This window comes from Leucoraja erinacea, chromosome 17 (genome assembly GCF_028641065.1).
Source record: "Leucoraja erinacea ecotype New England chromosome 17, Leri_hhj_1, whole genome shotgun sequence".
Lineage (NCBI taxonomy): Eukaryota > Metazoa > Chordata > Chondrichthyes > Rajiformes > Rajidae > Leucoraja > Leucoraja erinaceus.
Genome location: NC_073393.1, coordinates 12882534 through 12899941, shown reverse-complemented (window position 1 = coordinate 12899941; position 17408 = coordinate 12882534). Strand labels below are relative to the sequence as shown.

General features: G+C 47.9%; 1 protein-coding gene across 1 annotated transcript in view; it reads left to right on the top strand.

Annotated features, from left to right (window-relative positions):
- snrkb (SNF related kinase b) overlaps positions 1 to 17408 on the top strand; it is a 106603-nt gene that overhangs the window by 78896 nt on the left and 10299 nt on the right. Inside the window, exons 3-4 of the mRNA XM_055648573.1 lie at positions 1554 to 1695; positions 16319 to 16531. Coding sequence (XP_055504548.1) covers positions 1554 to 1695; positions 16319 to 16531 — 355 coding nt within the window. The remainder of the gene's footprint in view (positions 1 to 1553; positions 1696 to 16318; positions 16532 to 17408) is intronic.

Genomic DNA, 17408 nt, shown 5'->3' with positions numbered 1-17408 from the left:
GAAGGATTGTTAGCTCTTCAAACTGTCAGTCTGAAGAAAGATTCCAACCCAAAACAGCACGCATTCTTTTTCTCCAAAGATGCTGACAGACCCGCTGAATTATTCCAGCACTTTGTGTCGATCTTTAGTGTAAACCAGCATTAGCAGTTACTTCCCACACAGGTAATAGATTGATCCAAGCAGTGATGGGAATGGGATTTAGGGGTACTCTAAATTCCATGAGGCTGAGGTTGAGAAGGAAGGGGGGAGATTGTTTAATGTGCGGTCATACCCATGTAAGAGTACAAGAATGTATAACTTGTTTATTGTGTATTTGTAATAATGTTTATTGTGCATTATATGTCATAGCTGCTTTCTCGCATTTCTCTCTCTCTCAGACGGATGAAACCAAAGATCATAGAGTGGAATAGATGACATTTCGGGTCGAGACCCTTCTTCAGACTGACAGTCAAGGGAAAGGGAAACAGGAGATATAGGCATATCTTCCGTTCATTTGTCATTAGTACCGCATATATCTCTTGTTCCTCTTTCCCCTGACTCAGTCTGAAGAAGGATCTCGACTTGAAATGTCATTTTTCACACAGAAAGTGGAGAATCTCTGGAATTCTCTGCCACAGAAGGTAGTTGAGGCCAGTTCATTGGCTATATTTAAGAGGGAGTTAGATGTGGCCCTTGTGGCTAAAGGGATCAGGGGGTATGGAGAGAAGGCAGGTACAGGATACTGAATTGGATGATCAGCCATGATCATATTGAATGGCGGTGCAGGCTCGAAGGGCCGAATGGCCTACTCCTGCACCTATTTTCTATATTTCTATGTTTCTATGTCATCTATTCCACTATACGATCGATACTTTTGTCCGTCTGTCTGCTCGTTCGCTCGCCCTTGGATTAAGTGGCGCAGGGTAAAGCCGTGAATGCATGCCATTCCCCTCCCAGTCCCAATCTGCCCTTTCTGTCCTGGGCCTCCTCCATTGTCAGAGTGAGACCCAGCACAAATTGGAGAAGCAGCACCTCATATTTCGCTTGGTTAGCTTGCACCCCAGCGGTATGAACATTGACTTCTCTAACTTCAAATAGCCCTTGCTTTCCCTCTCTCTCCATCCCCTCCCCCTTCCCAGTTCCCCCACCAGCCTTACTGTCTCCGACTGCATTCTATAAATAAAGTGGATAAATGCATTCTATAAATAAAGTGGATCCCTGAAAACTAATTGTTTTCGTCTGAGTCGAATAAAGTGAGAAACGGCTCGAATCTTTCTGCAGTGCTCATTAAACCTGAGCTGGAAATCGAAAACTAGGGGAACGCCGTACCCCTGTACCCCCCCCCCCCCCCCCCCCCCCCCCCCCCCCCCCCCCCCCACCCACACACATTTCCGCCACTGGATCCAAGGGAGGAGAATATTGGCAAGGAATATTGCTTTGCAATTTAGGATGCAAGAATATATATATTAACCAATGATTCATTTTATATCATCAAACTATCTGCTGATTTGATTTTGGAAATGTGCACAATTACTAACAAACTGGATAGTGACCGTGTGTGCCTGTGGTTCTAGATATCTGGAGTCTGGGAGTGATCCTGTACATGTTGGTGTGTGGATGCCCCCCTTTCCACGAGGTGAACGACAGCGAGACCCTCACCATGATCATGGACTGCCGCTACACGGTCCCCCAGCACATCTCTGCTGACTGCAGGCAGTAAGTACCGCACTCTCTACACCCCATCGTCTACCCGCTGGTCTCTCACATCATCCGGCGTCACCGGTTTAATCACAGCGGCACCCAAACAGCGCCCTGGGTTATGGTCACTGAGCCTGGAGATTGGGCTGCACTCCTGATCTCTGCCCTGTTATTTCTAAGATGATTGTTCACAGGGCAGGTTTATTTTAAAACTTACATTACTGCTTGCTCCCTCAAGTCAAGTGTTACGCCTGCAAGATACATTGTGCAAAGGTCTGGCCTCAATGGTGCAACGGAGACTCATGGGCAGGAAGGAACTGCAGATGCTGGTTTACACTGAAGATCGGCACAAAATGCTGGAGTAACTCAGCGAGTCAGGCAGCATGTCTGGATAAATCAGCGATTCAGACAGCATCTCTGACGTTTCAGGGACCCTTGCTTGTTGTCCTCATGGTTATGAACATTGAATTCTCCAATTTTGCATGACTTCTAACAACCTCCCCTCCCCCCCCCCACCCCCCATCACCATATATCACACACACACACACACACACACACACACACACACACACACACACACACACACACACACACACACACACACACACACACACACACCACACACACACACACACACACACACACACACACACACACACACACACACACACACACACACACACACACACACACACACACATACCCACACACACACACACACACACACACACACACACACACACACACACACACACACACACACACACACACACACACACACACACACCCCCACACACCCTTCCCCCCCCCTACATTCCTTCTGGCTTCACAAATTGCAATTCTTCAATCCTTGTGTCTCACACCTTCTGTTTAGTTTAGATTAGGGATACAGTGCAGAAACAGGCCCTTCAGCCCACCGCATCCGCATCGACCAGTGATCCCTGTACTAGCACTATCCGATACACTGGGGACAATTTGTACTGAAGCCAAATTAACCTACAAACCTGGATGTCTTTGGAGTGTGGGTGGAAATCGGAGGAACCCGGTCACGGGGAGGACATACACACTCTGTACAGATACCACCCATGGTCAGGATTGAACCCGGGTCTGTGGCGCAGTAATGCAGCAACTCTACTGTTGAGCCACCTTGCCACTCCTGTGTTAATCTCTGGTTTTGTTCCACCATCTGCCTATCTCGCCTGTGTTCACCTATTACCTGCCATGCTTTGTCCTGCGTCTCCTCTCTCCCAGCTTTCTTCACCCCCCCCCCCCCCCCCATCCACCACAATCAGTCCGAAGAAGGATCCCGACCCTAGACATCACCTGTCCATGTTCTCCAGAGATGCTGCCTGACCTGCTGAGTTACTTCAGCGCTCTGCATCCTTTAGTGTAAACCAGCATCTGCAGTTCCTTGCTGCTACATGCACGTGGTTATATTGTTGATGCTGCATTGTATATGTAGCTGGAGCAAGCTGCCTCATACAGTGTGGGCTCCAGGCCAGTGGGTTCATGGCACATATATCTGTACACCACACTCCTGTTAGTTTAGAGAAACAGCGTGGAAAGAGGCCCTTCAGCCCATCTAATCCGTGCCAACCAGCGATCCCCGCACATTCACAATGTCCTACACACTCTAGGGACAATTTTCAATTTCACCAAAGCCATTTAACCTACAAACCTGTACTTTTTTGGAGTTTGGGAGGCAACTGGAGAAAACGCACATGGCCACGGGGAGAATGTACAAACTCTGCACAGGCAACAGCCCTGGTCAGGATCGAACCCAGGTCCCTGGCGCTGTAAGGCAGCAACTCTACCGATGCACCACTGTGCCTCCGACATCCGTACATGCATGACTGAGTTGAAGGCCTGGTGCAATAATGGAAACCAGCTGTTGGGTTCAATTGAATGATAAGGCTTAATGATAATGGTGGATGGGGATGGCGGAGATGGCAGGAGGAAGGGAGCAAGGTCATTAAGCTGCGTTTAGTGTAAATAGTGCCAATTATGTCCAGCTGGCCACTTTTTCAAAAGAGGGTTACGTGGATTGCTGCCAATCCATCGTGGTGCAGTCAACTGGTAGCCGGCAGAGGCAGCATCGCGAGGAATATTGCCACTTTACTGCTGAGTGCATCTGAAGTTGCTAATTACAACAGGTTGGTGGCAGTGAGCTAATATTACTATCGTTGAGAGTAATGTGTAGACCGAGGGAACCTAAAAGTAGAAACAGATAAAGTGCGGTGGCCCGTTCTTTGACTGAGCTGCTTAAGGACACGCGATAACATACCTGGCTACAATTCCAGCTGTTGGCTTTAGTTTAGTTGAGAGATACAGCGTGAAACCAGGCCCTTCGGCCCACCGAGTCTGCGCTGACCAGTGATCCCCGCCCACTAACACTACCCTACACACACTAGGGACAATTTGCAATGATACCAAGTCAATTAAACTATAAACCTGTGCGTCTTTGGAGTGCGGGAGGAAACCGGAGCACCTGGAGAAAACAAGGGAAAGAACGTGCAAACTCCGCAGAGACAGCATCTGAGGTCAGGATGTAACCTGGGTCCCTGGCACTGAGGCAGCCGCTCTACCAACTGCGCCACAGTGCCGCCTCCGTTACTGCGTTACATTTGTTTTTAAAAGGTGAATGAGAAGTATGTTGAGATATTAATCGAATAACATCTGATTAGTCTGAAGTCCAGCGGCACCAAAGTCCCAAGTGTGCCAGATTAATGGGGTTTGACTGCGTCTTGTGGCAGTGATCCAGCTCCTCCTGCATTAAATAAATAAGGCCGAGGATCAAACGTCGACTCGCCCGCGATGCACCGTGCCTGAGCTGAAGCACTTTGCAGCGGCCAGGAAAAGACTCGTCGCCTTGCTAGCGGGCATTTCAAATCATTGGTGCTCAGCATCTGCTGTGGCTACTGAGCACTGTGCACTGACCGCCAGGCCCCGCTGTCCGACTCGATAATCTGCATCAATGAGCAGAAAAACCCAACCTGGCATTCTGCTTGCAAAAGGCCACAGTCCTGCAGTGTGTTTAGTTTAGAGATACAGCGCGGAAACAGACCCTTCAGCCCACAGAGTCTGCGCAGACAAGCGCCCCCCCGCACGCTAACAATATCCTACACACACTAGGGCCAATTTACAATTTTGCCAAGCCAATTAGCCTACGTCTTTAGAGAGTGGGAGGGAACTGGAGCACCCGGAGAAAACCCACGCAGGTCACGGGGAAAATGTACAAACACCGTACAGACAGCGCCCGTAGTCAGGGTCGAACCCGGGTCTCTGGCTGTAAGACAGCAACTGTACTGCTGCGCCACTGTGTACTTTGAGCTGCCAGGCAGTGCCATGCTCTGGTGGGTTGCGTAGGGTAGGTTGGGCTATGACTGGAGTGAGAGTAAGATGATTACTCTGATCAATCAAGAACCTGAGGACATAGGTTTAAGGTGAGGGGGGGACACTTTAAACTTCATTCTTGACCATGAAGTTAGTATTTTAAACGTCTCACTCAGCCAGTGTTGGACCCACAGCTAACGATGCTTCCCTCACCTCTTGATGCTTACCCTACCAATACCTGCAACAGTGGGAGCTGTCTTCCTGTTCCTACAGGTGGCATGGAGTTTGTATGTTCTCCCCTGTCCGTCCATGGAGTGTGGGAGTAAACCGGAGATCCGGGGGAAATCCCACAGAGGTCACGGGGGGGGAAACGTACAAACTCTATACAGACAGCACCCATGGTCAGGAATGAAGCCGGGTCTCTGGCGCTGTAAAGCATCAACTCTACCGCTGCACCATGGTCTGCCCTATCATTGACCAATATATAACAGCATTGGTGACCCACCTGGTAGCGAGTCAGCAGTTAATTGTAAGCTCTGTAAAGATCATAAAGTTTAGAGATGCAGCAGCGAAACAGGCCCTTCGGCCCACCAAGACCCCACTGACCATCAATCACCAGTTCACACTAGTTCTATGTATTCCCCACTTTTTCACCCACTCCGTACGGACAATTTTACAGAGGTCAATCAACCTACCAACCCTCGTGTCGTTGAGACATGGGCGTTAACCCACTCGGTCACAGAAATAACATGTAAACTCCACACAGACAGCAACCGAGATCAGAATCGAACCGGGATCTCTGGCCTCATGAGGCAGCACCTTTACCCACTTTGCCACCCTGTGCTCAATTGTATTATTTGCTTTAATAATTAATTCTTTCACCCAAATGACAAATTTTATTTTACGTATTTCTGAACTGCAATTTGTAATTCAGGTGGTTAAAAGTTTGCTGCGGGTTCTTTCAGAATAAGCATGGACATAGTCCCTGCAAGATGCGTAATCACAGTACCTCTAGAGCAAGTCGAGGTGAATGGTTAAGTGGTTCAATGTTGCTTTTATTATTGCATTTGCGAAGTGCTAACACAGTGAATTTCTTCATCCTTACAAACAGTCCAGCAGAGTATTGCCATACCCACGATCCTCGATCAGCTAGTGTACAGACATACTGTAGTCTACTAAGTCCACATTGAAGAGACGCCATGCTTTAGTGGCGTTTTAAGGTTATGGTCAAGGTAGATAATGGTGAGAAATGGATTAGAAGTTGTAATATGAATCGCCGTGCTGATTTTCCAATCCCAGCTGGGCCGTGCAGAACAGGAGGAATATCCAAAAAAGGGTCCCGACCCCAAAACGTCACCCATCGTTTTTCTCCAAGGATGCTGACTGCCCCGCTGAGTTACGCCAGCAATTTGTCCCCATCTATGGAATACCCGTTGAGTTTGGGTGATAGACTGAGCCATCTGGGCTGGGGTGCCCCATCTAGTGGATGGATGAAGGGTGTGCAAGTAATCAGCCTTCACCCTCACGAAGGTCTACACCATGCCTCAGATGAGCGGACAAAAATATTTACTCTTGTTATTGATCAATAACTCAGTGTGACTATAACTTCTCCTGAAATCCAAAGCGCTCCAGCAGCAACACCCTTGGACTATCCTTGTTCGGACTTTACTGGCTTTATCTTGCACTAAACATTATTCCCTTATCTTGTACCTACACCCTGTAAATGGATCTATTGTAATCATACATTGTCTTTCTGCTGACTGGATAGCATGCAACAAAAAGCTTTTCACTGTACCTCGGTACACGTGACAATAAACTAAACTGAACTGAAACTGCAGTGGCCATGTAAGAAATCCCAATCGAGCTCCATTTCGCACCCATTCACCTGGTGAAATCCACGGGTTGGACGTAAGCAGCAGATTGCTCTCTCAGCCGGTCTGTTTGAAATTGATTTCACACCGTGTGAGACTTGGAGTTGTGACCATTTACTGTCACATACTTCACATGTCACGGAGCCGGAATGCTCTTTAAACCACGGGACCAAAATAACCGAGAGAAACTCCCATCTCAGGGAAAATAAAGACCTGCTGTGTATCTCAACGTGTTTGGGCTGTCATGGGGAATATGTGGCTGTGAAAGGATTGCAAGAGTTGTATATCTTGAATACAAAGGAAAAAGAACAATCTGAAGATAATTTTGTGAATGCACTAGAAACTCTGAGAATTGTGTAGTTTGGGGGATTCTTTAATATTTAACATTTCAATATTTAACATTTAATAAACATTTAAAAGACATTTGGACGGACATGGAATAGGACAGGTTTGGAGGGATATGGGCCAAATCTAGGCAGATGGGACTAGTGTAGATGGATGACATGGGCAAGTTGGGCCAAAGGGCCTGTTTCGGTGCTGTATGACTGCCTCTATTTGAGGCTTTGGTACCTCTTGCCTGATGGGAGAGGGGAGAAGAGGGAATGACTGGGGTGAGACTGGTTCTTGATTATGCAGGTGGCCTTGACGAGGCAGTATTTCCGCCACGGGCTCCGAATAGAGTGTACAAACTCATACAGACAGCACACATAGTCAGGATCCATCCCAGTTCTCTGGCACTGAATAGGCAGCAACTATACCTCTGCACCAGCATGCCGCCCGTAGTGGGGAAATGGGACTGGACTGTGAACTGGCACAGACTCGATGGGCCAAATAGCCATGGCATAATTAAATATTGAGAGGGGGCGGGGGGTTGCATGGGAGATGGGGCATTGAGAAGAAGAGGGGGGGGGGAGAACGACACAGAGATTAACTCCCCTACATTTCTGCAGCATTCTGCATCCACCCGATGAATGCAACTTTTATGACTCCTCCAAAAGGAGCCAATCCATGTGACTCAGTGACAACTAATTAAACTCTCCGTGGGATGAAGGTGCTGCCTCTAGTCGCTGATGTGAATGGACGGGGTGAAGGCTGACGTGCGAGTCTGGATTGTGACAGGGAGTCAGGAATGACTCCCACTAATCTGACAGGCTGCTGTCTGAGGTACTAAAAGCTCTATGCAAGGGACTGGACCAGAGCCTGCTGCTCACCACAAGCTGACGTGGACCCCTCTCCCCCCTCAGCTGCCACACTGTACGTGATTCTGATAGCAAGTCATCAGATGGGCTGATGACACCCTGTCTCTTGTCTCCTGCACCACAGGATGGAGTGCTCATAGACGTGGGAGCATGTGAATCATCAAATGCTCACGAAGGCACAGTGACGCAGCTGGCAGAGCTTGCTAACCTCACAGCATCAGAGATCCAGCTACGGTTCTGACCTCGGGTGCTGTCTGCGTGGTGTTTGCACGTTCCCCCTGTGACCGCGTGGTTTACCACCGGGTCCCCCAGTTTCCTCCCGCATTCCAAAGACGTACAGGTTTGTAGGTTAATTGGATTATGTGAATTGCCCAAACGTGTGGGGGGTGGATGAGAAATTGGAACGTCGCCGAACTAGTGTTAACAAGTGGCCAGCATCGATTCGTTGGGCAGAAGGGTCTATTTCCATGCTGTATCTCTAACCCTAAATCTAAATGACAGATCGCCACTGATTTCCCGGCTATTGGTGGTCCGGCATCTCCTTTAATACGGACAATGTTACGCACTTGAAATCCCCCCTGGAAGTCCCGCCGAAAATGTGGTGCCAAGGCTGGGCGAGGTGACCGATCTCGACCTCTTTGGGACTTCCGGCCGACCGGTGGGTCGAATTTTCACCCCTGTGGCCGGGGCTCTGGAACTCAGCTCCTCAGCGGACCGTTCCAGTACCGATGGAGGCTGTGACCTCTGGGTCTGGCACACGGATAATCCCACGAGGCTATGGAATCAAGGATGCCGGAAAATCGGCGGTGGTCCTGCACAGCGACAGCACCAGCTGATCAGCCTGGGGGAAACAAAGGTAGAAGGCTGACAAATGGGAGAAGCTCTGGCCCCTTGGTGTGGAGCCTGATTGGGTCATCAGAGGGCTTGACAGCAATACAATACAATACAATACAATAATACTTTATTAGCCAAGTATGTTTCGCACCATACGAGGAATTTCATTTGCCAAGTCAGTCAAACAATTAAAAAACAACGGAACACACAAAATACATTTTAACAAAAACATCCACCACAGTGACTCCTCCACATTCCTCACTGTGATGGAAGGCGAAAAAAAGTTCAATCTCTTCCCTTCATTGTTCTCCCGCGGCCGGGGGCATCGAGCCTTCCGTTGACGGGGCGATCTTACTCCCGTAGCCGGCGGCGTTCGGGCCCTCCGCGTCGGGACGATCACCTCCTGCATCGGGGGGGAAATCTCAGCTCCCCACCCCAAGCGATCGTACCCCGGGTCGGGGCTTGTCGAACCTTCTGCGTCGTTGGAGCTCCTGAAATCTACGGTCTGTACCCGAGTGCGAGCTTCTCGATGGTAGTCCAATAAAATTGTTCGTTGCCATGCACACTTGTCATCAGCCTGCCAGGGAACTTGAGTGTTCCCACCCCCCCCCATGTTTAAAAAGCGATTTACTATGGCTGCCAATGCCATGAGTGCCTGTCCCCACAGCCGGGGTGGGGGTGAATCACCCGGTGCGAGTTTCGAGTTTGATTGCGGTGCATCGCGGTCAGTGACTCTGGGTGGGTGGAGGGACCAGGCTGTCCCACACCTCTGCTCCACCCGGCGCTGTGGCCGCGGGAGAATGGGGGCTGTCCCGAGGGATGCGCTCCTTCGGCCGCTTACAACTTGGTGCTCGGGTTCAGAGTGCGCAGTCACCTATGGCTTAGTTAGTTGGCCTCTGTTAATTGTGCCCAGTGTGGGAAGTAACACATAAATGAAATAAACGGTTGGGCCGAAGGGCCTGTTTCCATGCTGTACCTCTAAACTACTTTAAACTATGGAGCTGGCTTGTTCTGAGATGGAGCTGAAAAGGATTTGATGGGCCAAACGGCCTAACCGTTCTGTGAGTGTGTGGTGTTTATTGTGCTGGTGTTGCAAACATGCAGTGTATCACTGCCCCTGTATTGAGGTGTCGGGGAACAGCAGCAGGCTCTCTGGGTGCTGTATTCCAACGTGTTGCCGTGAAAAGCTAGTGACAGGCAAGATATGTTCTTCACCGCTTCCTGCTGTTGTTTTGATGCCTCGGAGTCTGCTGGCGATCGACCTGTGAGCTTTATCCCAGCAGTGTCCATGGTGGAAGCGGCCTTGAATATAAATCTTCCCGCTTCAAAGACGGTGTCAGAATACATTATTTTCCAGCAAGCATAGTTGTCGTGCCTGGGCGTCAGGTTTAAATTACTGGGATGCCTTCTTCCTGGGGTGAACACCACTTCTCCCAGTGGGAATGTCCAGGCAATGTTAATAAAACACATTATTTGGTTATTCTCTAATGGTTCTTGGGCACATCAGATGCAGTATTTGCTTGCATTACAACAAACGCAAGCTTGGAATGTGTTCATTTTGGAATGGGGAGGGGGGGCACTCTAGTTTTAGATTCCTCTGCCCAGGCGATAAGCCTGCATTTGTTTGTTTGTTCGTTCATTCGTTCCAGTTAAGGCTCTGTGCACACGGCAGCCAACCAACAGTCGCTTGTCTTTTTCTATGTTTTTTACTTTTAATTTAATTTCACGTTTTCGTGTACCTTGTTACGTGTTGTGACTGTTGGCAGACCAATGTCCCTCCGGGGATGAATAAAGTTCTATCCTATCGTATGTTTAAGAAGGAACTGCAGATGCTGGAAAATCGAAGGTACACAAAATTGCTGGAGAAACTCAGCGGGTGCGGCAGCATCCATGGAGTGAAGGAAATGGGCAACGTTTCAGGTCAAGACCCTTCTTCAGAAACGTTGCCTATTTCCTTCGCTCCATAGATGCTGCCTCACCCGCTGAGTTTCTCCAGCATTTTTGTCTACCTATCGTATCGTATCGTATTTTTTCTAAAAAGTCCTGCTTTGTATCACTGTTTGTCATTCTACTGAGTTTCACGGTTCCTATCCCTTCGTTATCACTTCTTCCACAGCCAACAATGGACCATTGTGGGCTCCACCTTTTGTTGATCATCGGTGCTGGCTCTGATTTGTGCTTTTCATGCCTCTCATTCACTTGTTCTTTGTCCCTTCTCACACCTCTAGCACCCTTCTCTCCTGACTCTCAGTCTGAAGAAGGGTCATGACTCGAAAGGTCATCTACTCCTTTTCTCCAGAGATGCTGCCTGACCCGATGAGTTACACCAGCATTTTGTACCTATCTTCATGACAAGTCAAATGGGCTTGTTTCCCTGCTGCTTAACCCTGAGACTCTGATTTGATGCATATTTGGGATGTATTCCCTACGCCCATCACTATCCATTTACTGTTCTTCAACTGATTCTTACTCCTTATGACTCACTATTGATGGGTGGATGGCTTAAACTTTAGTGGCATGGAGAATTGAAGTATTTACTGCAAACCCACACATTGAATTGAAGTCACTATCAAGAGTCCAAGATGACGGGGCTATTTGGAGATGTCTTTCCACTTGAAGTGTTTTTAACAGGATCTGGATCATTGATGTTGATAATAGGAAACGGTGGCATGATGGCGTGTGCATGAAATCACTCTCGCAGGAAGACCAAAGATGGGAAAAAGTCTATTTTATGTTTGAGTGGTATGGAAATGGGATTAAAAACATCAAAGGGGTCACTGATTCATTGCTCGACTTGATGACGAGACTTGCTATGCAGCTAAGACTGCAGTGTTCAAGGGGATTTTATGTAATGCCAGCTGCTCGTGGCAGTGAGGGACCTGAGAGTCTGCATTACAGGGGAATAACTCTGAGGTATTTTATTTTCAAAGGAATCAGATTGAGATCTTGAAGGTGTAATGGAGTTTGAAAGCTGCAGAGGGTCTGTGTGAAACCTCGCAGCTTAGAGTTTAACCAAAACTGTGACTGAGTGGGAATAATGAACAGGGAATTGAAAAGAGCATAGATCAACCCTGTGGTGTTGTCCTTCAGACTGACCTCCTCAAGCCTGCCACTGTATATTACTGTGTGTGTGGAACATCACCTATCCATGCTCCCCAGAGATGCTGCCTGACCCGCTGAATGACCTCAACACTTTATGTCATTTTGTTTTGTAAACCAGCATTTGCGGTTCTTTGTGTCCACTGTGTATTATTTCTTACATTGCTCCAGACTGTATGGCAAAGTTGGAAGTTTGTCACATGTGCTGTTCATTGGCACCTTCAGGTACACAGCGGCCAAGATGCCTGTCCTTAACGGAGTTCACTGTGTCGTGAAGTTGCTTGGTAAACCATCGATCTCACCTCCAAAGTGCTGTACCATGCTCTTCGCAGCTCGTGTTTGGTGAACTCTCGGTGAGAAGTCATTGTCTCATTTTTGTTAAGGCAGTGTGAAAACACCATTGAGGCTTTAGAGATACAGCGTGGAAACAGGCCCTTTGGCCCACCGAGTCCGTGCCGACTGGCGATCACCCCCTACACTAACACTATTCTACACACCAGGGACAATTTCCTCCCACGCTCCAAAGATGTACAAGTTAATTGGCTTCTGTAAAATTGTAAATTGTAAATTGTACTAGATGCAGGAAGATTGTTCCCGATGTTGGGGAAGTCCAGAACAAGGAAGTCACAGTTTAAGGATAAGGGGGAAATCTTTTAGGACGAGATGAGAAAAACATTTTTCACACAGAGAGTGGTGAATCTGTGGAACTCTCTGCCACAGAAGGTAGTTGAGGCCAGTTCATTGGCTATATTTAAGAGGAAGTTAGATGTGGCCCTTATGGTTAAAGGGATCAGTGGGTATGGAGAGAAGGCAGGGATGGGATACTGAGTTGGATGATCAGCCATGATCATATTGAATGGCGGTGCAGGCTCGAAGGGCCGAATGGCCTACTCCTACACCTATTGTCTATGTTTCTATATTAATGGCGCTAGTGTATGGGGTGATCGCTGGTCGGCACGGACTCGGTGGGCCGAAGAGCCTGTTTCCATGCTGTATCTCTAAAATAAAGTCTAACATAACTTTAGATTAAAAATACATGAAAACATAATAATCTAAATTCACATTGAGGGTGGTTTTGCCTCAACTGCAACATTACACCAAGGTTTAGTCTAAGTATTCCCATTATCCCACCCATATAAAGAGCCCATGGTTTCCTCATGGCCAATATGTAGCTCCAAAACACTACCGTTAGTGGGGGTCTTACTTTGAACTAGTTCTCTTTGCCTTCTCGGCACGACTGTTTTCAGTGGGCGTAAATATCTTGGGGATATAAATGCAAGCCTTTCCTTCGACATGGTCTCTACCATTCAGTTAGTCTGGTTGGACGGTGGGGAATGAAAGTAAGATGAGCACTAATCCCACCAACTGTTCTTCACACCTGTTAGCGGGGCACCACTTTAAAAGCCGTCTGAGTTCCACAGCAGGCGAGAGGAGGACCTTCTACTGAAATAACAGCGGCACTCAGTGAGCTGTCTGCTTCCTCCAACCCACACAGGATGTTCTTCACATGATTGCAACCGCTAGCAGCTGCCAGAGCTGCTCTTTATAGAACATATCCCCTATCAGCTACTGACAGGAGAGCCCAAGGATCGCAGGAGGCAGGCGTGATGAAGATTAGCTTTTGATGACAATGGCTGCCAGCGTTTGTAGGACTGACTTTGGTTTATTTAGCTTCAAATGCCTCTTTTTCTACGATCATCCGCACCTCATCTTATGTTGGATGAGAGGCTTGGTGCTCAATTGCCTTAATCCTTCTGAGGCACAAACGCAGCCATTAGTAGTTTGAAGCTCGGTTAGAATGCAATTAGTGCCCTTGCGAAAAATAAAACTCTGCAAAACCACAGCAAGTTGCTCTTGGTGATGGAGGCTTGACAGGGTGTAACCTAATCATGAACCAGGGCTAAGCATTGTTGTCCAAAGGGGCTGCTCTCTCCGATCTTATTTTCAACCAATGTATTATTAGTGAGGAGAGGTTTGAGCTGTCTGACCTGGGGTGACTGTCTGTTTCCACTGAGGGCCAGCAGACAGTGAGGTCGTGAGCCCAGGTTTTCCAGTTGGATTTTCCCAGGCTTGGGACCGTCCGGCAGCTCCTACTCATGGCCCTGCCTACTGTTACCATAACCTGGGCAGCTCCTAAATGGGTTCCATTGTTTTGTGTAAACAGAGCGGCAGGTATTTGGATTTCCCTTCTTTCTCTCTGGTACACAGTGAGTTAACAAGGCTAGCTTTGTGTCTTGTCACAATGGTGTCCCATTGGCGTGGTTCTGTCCCAGAGGGAAGGGTTAGTGGGGTTCCTGTCTTGGTTGGGTGGACTATTGAGGTATCTGTCCAGGTGGAGTGGACCATTGGGGTTCTCTCTTGTCCAGGTCCAACTGTCCAGTGATTTTGGTTTGGTATTCTATGTGTCCTTGGAAAGACAGTGTCTCCAACAACATCAGAGTGGTCGCTCAGTACTACATTAGATGGGCAGCCTGGGTTGTGTGTCCACGTTCCTGGAGCTACTCCTGAACTTGTTACCAACTCAACCACTGGCAATGTATGTAAGAAGTAGCAATGCAAATGCAAAGAACTGCAGATGCTGGAATCTTGATCAAACACATAGTGCGGGAGAACTCTGCGGGTCAGGCAGCATCCGTGGAGGGAATGGACAGGGCAACCTTTCACGTCGGGATTCTTCTGACTGTAAGAAGTTAACCTTTTTTTCCGGAAGTTACGGATAGATGGGAAAATAACCACATTCTTTGAAGAAGTGATGAATAATTTGAACTATCCTTCAGCTTTCCCAAATCAGGTCAAAACTAGACACAAAATCTGGAGAAAAGGGATGGGAAGGGTCTTAGCCCGAAACATCGACTATCGTTTTTCTCCAGAGATGCTGCCTGACCCGCTGAGTTACTCCTGCACTTTGTGTTTTGATCAAGACTCCAGCATCTTTGGTATAAACCAGCATCTGCAGTTCTTTGTTTCTACGTCAAAACTGCGTGGATGGACCTGTGTGTGTGTGTGTGTGTCACAGAGGAGCTGCTGGTCGCATTTGAAGTTTGTTCTTGTGTCCATTCGAACAAGTTCAGCTGCTGGCTCTGCACATCAGCAAATGGAAGCTGCAGTCAAAAGGTCGATACTTAATGATTACCAACAGTAAACCTTGCGACTCCACTAATTCTGCGGCTGACTTATTAACCCTCAGAGATCCATCGAACAATCTCCAGCGCTGACCGAAATGCACCCTGCGTCAGTGAGTTAGCACCAGGGCATCTGTCTAAGCTCTTAAAAGCCTTATAACACTGTTTTTCTGCAACTAAGTGGCTGGGGACATTTTCCTCGATGCTGTGATCCCTGGGGAATACTTGAAACGTGATATTGTTCTCAGAACATGATTAATTTAAAGAATAATGCATAATCCCTTACTCCATTGCTGTCTGTGGCTGTATAATATTTCTGCTTCTGTATATAATGCACCTACACATCACTCCGTGTGACACTATTCAATCCATTGTTGTTACACAACTTCCAAGGTGCCGTAGAGTACAATCTGACATTGTGTGTATCTCACTTCAATCTTGTATGATATATTCAATACTGTGCGGTGAGCGGAGACTGGTGTAATTCTAGAGGTTAAAATTCTATAATGAGAGGCAGCAGTACAATGTCACGTGCGTGTACCTGCAAGGGAATAAAGTTCCAGTTGGTTGGCACAATGTGAATCTGTTGGTTTTATTAATGGTGAAGATGGTCGAATCTGCAACAGAGCTTTGGCACTGAGATTAACGTGTTCCTCCCAAGTTTTAAGTCCTGCCTCAAAGGCAGTCGGGTATTGAAGATTATCATTCCTTAATCATGCACATGATTTGGTCTACGCCATGATGAAGTTAGATGTCCTTCATCCTGATATTAAGGACAGTCGAACCTCTGTCACGGTAGAACAAGATAAACTGCGGAGAGCAGTGCCCGACAGTGCAGCGGGTAGACTCACAGCTCCAGCGACCCAGGGTTCAAACCTGACCTCTGCCGCTGTTTGTGTGGAGTTTGCACCTTCTCTATGGGATCGCTGAGGCTTCCCCCGAGGCTCCGGTTTCCTCCCGCACCCCAACACGTGCGGGTGGGTAGGTTTAATTGACTGCGTGAATTACCCCATAGTTTGTCGGTGAGTGGTAGAATCTATAGGTGAATGGTAGAATCGCCAGAGACCCGGGTTCGATCCTGACAGGTAAAGTTGGTGGGATCGCTCTGTGAACAGGCAGGGACTCGATGGGACAAAAGACCTGCCACTGGTTAAGCGTTGCTTTGTTGTTTGTGTTGTTGCAGTTTGATCTCCAGGATGTTGCAGAGGGAGCCAAGGAAGCGAGCATCTCTGGAGGAGATCGAGGACCACCCGTGGCTTCAAGGCGTGGACCCCTCGCCTGCTAAGAAACTGAGCCTGCCCCTCACCTCCTACAAGAGCCTATCTGAGGAAGAGCACAAGATCATTATCCAGGCCATGGAGTGCGGCAACATCGCACCCCGGGAGCTGATCCAGGAGTGAGTGCTTTTCCAATCGTCCCCTTCCTTGCTGGCACCTTGGGTTCAGGTTCATTATTGTCACGTACACCGAGGTACAGCTTTGCTTTGCACGCTATCCAAACAGATCACACTGTAACTCAGAGAGGACATGCAGCATCTCTGAAGAGAAGGAATGGGTGATGTTTCAGTCTCTTAAAAAGGGTCTTGACCCCAAATATCACCCATTCCTTCTCCCCTAGAGATGCTGCCTGTCCCGCTGAGTTACTCCAGCATTTTGTGTCTATCTTCGGTGTAAACCAGTATCTGCAGTTCCTTCCTACAGATCACATTGTGTAAACTGCGCAAAGGCAAGATTCTAAGGATGGTTGAAAGCGAGTAAAAATAGGTGTATTGCCTTAAAACAATTACACTAAAAAATGATAATATTATTATTTGGACCTTTGGGCTAGAGACCCCGGTTTGATCCTGACTACCGGGACTGTCTGCGTTGAATTTGTCCATTCTCAAGAGAGAGTTAGATTTAGCTCTTAGGACTAAAGGAATCAAGGGATATGGGGAAAAAGCAGGAATGGTGGGATGATTTTAGATGATCAGCCATGATCATATTGAATGGTAGTACTGGCTCGAAGGGCCGAATGGCCCACTCCACCTATTTTTCTATTTTTTCTCCCTGTGACTATGTGGGGTTTCTTCGGGTGCTTGTTTCCTCCCACATTCCAAAGACATGCAGGTCTGTAGGTTAATTGGCTTCTGTAAAATGTCCCTAGTGTGGGATAGAACTAGTGAACGGGTCGGCACGGACCGAAGGGCCCATTTCTATATTGTATCACTAAACTAAACTAATACTATTCATAATTTCATCAGGAGCAGAATTAGGCCATTCGGCCCATCAAGT